Source organism: Procambarus clarkii, chromosome 70 (genome assembly GCF_040958095.1).
Source record: "Procambarus clarkii isolate CNS0578487 chromosome 70, FALCON_Pclarkii_2.0, whole genome shotgun sequence".
NCBI lineage: Eukaryota > Metazoa > Arthropoda > Malacostraca > Decapoda > Cambaridae > Procambarus > Procambarus clarkii.
In genome coordinates, this window is record NC_091219.1 from 26,959,875 (window position 1) to 26,966,022 (window position 6,148).

Here is a 6,148-nt window from a genome sequence, read left to right on the forward strand (position 1 = left end):
CTAGACTCAGCTTCAGCACCCACATACAACATATAACTAAGAAAGTCTAAAACTCTCCAAAATCAGATATTATGTACCTAACTCTGCTCTCCTATCACTATATTATGCGCTAATCTATCCCTATCTTAATTATGGTATCTGTGCATGGGGTTCAACCACTGCAAACCACCTCAAGTCCATCATCACCCAGCAAAAATCTGTTATTAGAATAATAACAAAATCTGCTTTCAAACAACACTCAGCCCCCCTTGTTTAACTCCCCTGACGTGCTAAACATAAACTCACTCCACAAATTCTCTTGTGTCAATTGCATTTACAAAACCCTGTTCTTAAATGCAAATTCTGCTCTAAAACTCTCCCTGCACAGATGTAATAGGCCTCATTATCACCACACCAGAAATAAATATCTTTGATATCCCCAGAATCAAACTTAATCTGTGTAAACACTCTATGCAAATTAAGGGACCCAGTCTATGGAACTCACTCCCTAATGAATTGAAAAGCTGTCCAACTTTTGCGTCATTCAAAAACAAAATTAAAAAGTACCTAATTTCATCTTCATAGTGTCCTACTTTGTGCTTTAAAATTCCACTGTATCTAGTGCTACCCAATCCCCCAATCTTTATGTACCTAATCCAAACAACTTTACCATTGTGTTCATTGCTGTCCTCTTATATGTGCTATCAATATGCTGTATTGTGCCTATTAATCTTTGTTAAATTACCAATGAAGCTGTCAATGCAATCAATCAGAGATACCGATGTGCTTTAATATACCTACTAATCTCTCTCATATCATTTTTTTCTTGCAATGTACCTGTTATCATTTTATAATTTTTGCTTGAATTTACCTACTTAAAATTATATATTAGATTAAGGACCTGCCCGAAACGCTACGTGAACTAGAGGCGTTACACGAATGTTAACACCATTCTATGTATCCAATGTACCTTCTTGTATTTATATAAATAAAATAAATAAATAAATTAGTTTCCCCTTAATCGTTTTCTATTAAATTTGAAAAAGTATTTGTTTTCTGTTTTTTTCCAATATGAACTAAAATAAAAGCCTATATTTTATTTTTGTATTTTAGTCTGCTTAATAATGTTATTTTATAAACAATAATGAATTCACCGTTGCTTTTGATCACTGTCATAACATTAGATTTGTATTTTACAATTTTCTTATATCTAAGTTTACATGAGAGTTACTAACACTAGTGGCCTCGACGAGGACAAGAAGCCGGCGGCTTGTCGAAGGTCCCCCCCCTTTATTTGCCTTGATGAACTTTTCCAGTTGTACTTTAAAAGTTAACAGTGTTATCTTACCATACAGGTGAGTCCCTCACACAAGCTGCGTCCTCTGGTGTTACACGGTCCAGCCGCCAGCCGTCTTCTCACCCTCTGGCATTTCACTCTCCTGACTCTCAAGTCTCATCCATTGGAGGGTTAACATCTTGGCTTCTATCCATATCGTCAAGATGAGGTCTTGAGTCGAAGAACTCCGAGCGGGTCCTCGACCCTGTTCTTCATTCACTATAATTTTCGTCTTCTGCAAGTACCTTGTTAGGTCTTTCTTAAGTTATATTTATATTTAGTATATATATATATATTTTTTTGCATTTTGGGTCCTTTTGATTAGGTTTTATTGTCCTAGATTGTAATTGTCCCTGATTTTATATATCTTTAAAATTATTTTTTGTTATTGTTTAGCTGTAATTTTTCTAAACCAGAGCAAAACGAGTCTTCTCCCCCCCTAGATCGTCCCCCTCCCCCCCAGATCGTCCCCCTCCCCCCTAGATCGTCCCCCTCCCCCCCCAGATCGTCCCCCTCCCCACTAGATCGTCCCCCTTCCCCCTAGATCGTCCCCTCCCCCTATCTCTCCCCTCCCCCCTCTCTCGCCCCCCCCACCTCCCCCCTTCCCACTCATAAAGTTAGGCGAGTGAGGCGGAGAGAGGAACACTCCTCCCGCTCCGCAAGGATCCACCTTCTGGCCTTGTAACAACATGAATCTATTTGGTGAAATTTGACTTAAAAAGATGAATCTTCTCTGGCGTGTAATTCTGCGTCGCGGTAGTGTTTTGAGAGAGGTGTTTCCTGAGCGGGACGAGCCACCGTGGCCTTGACTTCCGCTTCGCTGCTCGCGCCTCTCAAGGCCGTGTCCGTTCCTAGCCCCCCTACCCGGCGGCCATGTTCAAGTACGCGACACTTGAAGAAGAATTATATCCCAAAATTATACTCCGGACAGCTATAGTGTCTAGTAGAGCTTATTTAAATTCCAGTGAAGCATTTATGCTGCTCCTGAGGGCTGTGGAAGGTGAAGTTTGCTCGGTGTTGCAATCTTGTTGCTTATAGATGAGTCCATGTTGATAGGAAAGGGGGAACTATCAGGGAAAAGCGCCAAGCCACTAAGACTATATAGCACTGGGAAGGGGATCAGGATAAGGATTTGGGATGGGACGGGGGGGAAGGAATGGTGCCCAAGCAATTGGACGGTCGGGGATTGAACGCCGACCTGCATGAAGCGAGACCGTCACGCTACCGTCCAGCCCAAGTGGATGGACGAGTGCATATAGAGTGTATTGAGTGAGTGTGTCATAGTGTGTAGACGTGCTGTTGAGAACTCGTTACAAAATGAGTGGCAGTGCGAAGCAGTTACAGTTAAGCCTTTTGTACAGAGTATGAGTGTGTGTGTGTGAGAGAGAGAGTGAGTGTGTGTGTGAGAGAGAGTGTGTGTGTGTATGTGAGAGAGAGAGAGAGAGTGGGTGTGTGTGTGTGAGAGAGAGAGAGAGTGGGTGTGTGTGTGTGAGAGAGAGAGAGTGGGTGTGAGAGAGAGAGGGAGTGTATGTGTGTGTGAGAGAGAGAGAGAGAGGGTGTGTGTGAGAGAGAGGGTGTGTGTGTGTGTGAGAGAGAGAGGGTGTGTGTGTGTGTGAGAGTGTGTGTGTGTGTGTGTGAGAGAGAGAGAGGGTGTGTGTGTGTGTGAGAGAGAGGGTGTGTGTGAGAGAGAGGGTGTGTGTGTGTGAGAGAGAGACGGGGAGTTCAACACCAACTATGAACATGTCATAAGCTCAGCAGACTCTCAGACACTCGCCCACAGCAGAGTTCTCACACCTTAACGTCATCATATATTTCCCTAAGCAAACACAAAGAATTAAGCTGCTATTCTATAATGAGTTAAGCCATCCCTATAGTGACTACAGTTAACTCATAATGACACATTTACACATTGTACCCAAATGTTCCAGCGTTGCCCATTATAAATAAAAGGCTGCCACTAATATTTATTTATTTATTTTATTTATATACAATAAGGTACATTGGGTTTATGAGAGTACATAGCACTGATGTTTTAAATTCTTGTAAAGCCCCTAACACGCATAGCGTTTCGAACAGAAACGTTCGGTGGAACACTCTCGGACGCAGGTTCGAATCCTCTTCACGGCCCTTGTGGATTTGTTCGTTCGGTAGAATATGTTCAGCTTGCACGACATATGCGAAATATACAGTTCCGGGACGAATAATATGCATCTTAACCTTTAATATTATCCTCAGCATGAGTCGAGTATACAAGATAATTAGAATGAGATCAAACCCCTTTTTTGTGTGTGTAGATACTGTCCTTGGTGGTGTTGGGGGGGGGGGGGCGTTGTCTTCACAGCTGGGGTATGTAGGGGGTCTTGGCCCCCCTCCTCCCAGGCGGTCACTGTGGGGTAGTAGCGGACATTTCACATCCTGGAGCATCAACATTATCTTGGCATCTCGCTCCTCTACGCCCCCCGGATGTTGAACGAATTCCCGCGCGTGCGTCTGGTGTTGTGTCCGGTGAGGGTCCGTGTGTGTGTGTGTGTGCACGTGCGTGTGCGTGTGTTGCGAGGTGTGACCGGGAGCGAGGGGTCACGGTCGAGGGGTGGCGGTGACACGGGCTGCTAAGCACAGTGTGGCGGCGGTAGTGGCCAATCACGCTGTTATGCAGCTAACAACATCGCTATTGTTAGCACGCGCCCGACTCCTGCTTGATCTGCCGCGTGTTGATCCTCTTGCTCTTCATGGTGAATTTTTAGTGAAGATTATATTTTGTTCAGCCCAGCATTACAATAATTAATGTTTGCTGTTAATAATAATATATGCTTAACTACACTCACACACACACACACACACACACACACACACACACACACACACACACACACACACACACACACACACACACACAGAGTGGCCGGGCGAACAAATGGGCAGAGTTTTAACTCTTCCCATTATCTCAGTCTTGGCGGCTTAGTTGCCATTTACTAAGCAATATGTGAACTCCGGAGCGCCACGAGGCCGTCCATATTAGTAACCTTAAAACGCTAAGAGATAATTTTATTTTGAATACTAAAAGAAATAGGTTTCAGGTCCTCCCATACCTTGAACTGAACCGACTAGTGGAGCATCAAAACCTTTGCCATCTTATGCTTCTCGAGAGGCTGACAAGATTCCATGTTCTAGACAAGGCAGCTGCTGAAAAATCATTGAATTTTCCGGTTTTCAAGAAAGGCGAATGTTGGAAGCTCGTAATGGGGCTCTTTTTGGATAACTTGTGTAAATTCAATTTAAGAAAATTTGTTCTTAAAGGCTGGTATAGCCCCAAAATACAGGTGAAGCGTAATCCTGGAAGGGACCAAGCACAATAATTCCAGTTAAAGTTCCAGTTCCAGACCAAGCACAGACTCCAGACAATTGTGTTGCTGGAAGATCCAGTTCTCCAGACAATTGTGTTGCTGGAAGATCCAGTTCACCAGACAATTGTGTTGCTGGAAGATCCAGTTCTCCAGACAATTGTGTTGCTGGAAGATCCAGTTCACCAGACAATTGTGTTGCTAGAAGATCCAGTTCACCAGACAATTGTGTTGCTGGAAGATCCAGTTCACCAGACAATTGTGTTGCTGGAAGATCACTAGAACATCTGGAGGTCGTCGACAGAGTCCGCTCCAACAAGGACTGTCATCAGCACTTCGAGGACGTCTCTCCCCCCTCCGTCGTTCGCGATAGTCGAGAGGTCGAAGTAGGAGAGGTTGTTCCTGAGGTCGTGCTTGAAGCAGGAGGCCAGGCGATACTTTCTCTCGCACCTGAGGAAGGCCAGGAACCTCTGGAGCTTCAAGGGCAGAGGATTTTTGAGGATCTCCACAGGAAGACACTCCTGGAGAAGGGGAAATAGTGACAGATTAATAGTTGGAAGTGTTCTGGCCGGCTACCGTCTCTTTCCATCCTGCTGATACAGTTAATAGCGGATATATGGAGCAATGGATTGACGGATTGATGATTCAGATTCACAGACCCTACAAATAGACTGGATAGATGGAAGGCTCTTCAGATGGAAGATTGGATAGAGATAAAATAAGTCTAAACAGTTTATAATGTTATTCCACGTTGAGTTATTTATTTCGTTTACATAATAATGATAAAATAAACATGAGGACAGAGAGAGACCCACAGTGAAAGCCCTGCAGAAGTTGACCCCATCAGCGAGGTCGGTCCTGAGAGCCTGGTCCAGCACTCTGCTGTTGTAGTAGTTGACGAAGGAGTCGTACTTGATGTTCAGGTCGTTGTCCACCTGAACGAAGTAATAAATACAGTTACACCGATACATATTAAGAGGAAAAAAACAGGGTAAACAAATGACAAATCAAATCCATTGGATCTATCACTAGATAAACAACCAGTGACTCACAGCATTGACCAGGACGGCGACGCAGGTGAGGTTACTGAGCGCGGCGTTGACCAAGAGTAGCGAGCGAGTTACTTGTTCCGTGTCCCACACTCTGGCTCCTGGGCCCCGCCACGGTTCCTGGCCTCGCCACGGCGCCTGGGCTCCCCACTGTTGCTGGTTTCGCCACGGCTCCTGGCCTCGCCACGGCTCTTGGCCTCGCCACGGTTCTTGGCCTCGCCACGGCTCTTGGCCTCGCCACGGCTCCTGGCCTCGCGATGTCTCCTGGCCTCGTGATGTCTCCTGGCCTCGCGACGGCGCCTGGGCTCCCCACTGCTGCTGGCTTCGCCACGGCTGCTCCTGAAACATGCGAGAAACCTGGACATTTAGAGTTGGTTATTGTGAAGTTAGTTTTCGTTAGTGTGAAGTTAGTACGTTATTGAGTATAGTGGTTGTTACGTAGT

At 45.1% G+C, this 6,148-nt stretch overlaps 2 protein-coding genes across 4 annotated transcripts in view; one reads left to right on the forward strand and one right to left on the reverse strand.

Moving 5' to 3' along the window:
- LOC123744856 (probable basic-leucine zipper transcription factor I) overlaps positions 1 to 6,148 on the forward strand; it is a 42,853-nt gene that overhangs the window by 4,678 nt on the left and 32,027 nt on the right. Inside the window, exon 2 of one of the 3 annotated variants that reach the window (XM_069311734.1) lies at positions 1,335 to 1,556. The exons of 1 other annotated variant lie outside the window; for it this stretch is intronic. The gene's annotated coding sequence lies outside the window, so the exon portion shown is untranslated. The remainder of the gene's footprint in view (positions 1 to 1,334; positions 1,557 to 6,148) is intronic. One more of the 3 variants, XM_069311733.1, reaches the window with a different exon arrangement.
- LOC138356082 (uncharacterized) overlaps positions 3,274 to 6,148 on the reverse strand; it is a 10,950-nt gene continuing 8,075 nt past the window's right edge. The window contains exons 5-7 of the mRNA XM_069311719.1: positions 5,709 to 6,044; positions 5,472 to 5,591; positions 3,274 to 5,177 (exon numbers count right to left, since the gene is read on the reverse strand). Of these exons, the coding sequence (XP_069167820.1) occupies positions 4,935 to 5,177; positions 5,472 to 5,591; positions 5,709 to 6,044 (699 nt within the window). The 3' untranslated portion in view covers positions 3,274 to 4,934. The remainder of the gene's footprint in view (positions 5,178 to 5,471; positions 5,592 to 5,708; positions 6,045 to 6,148) is intronic.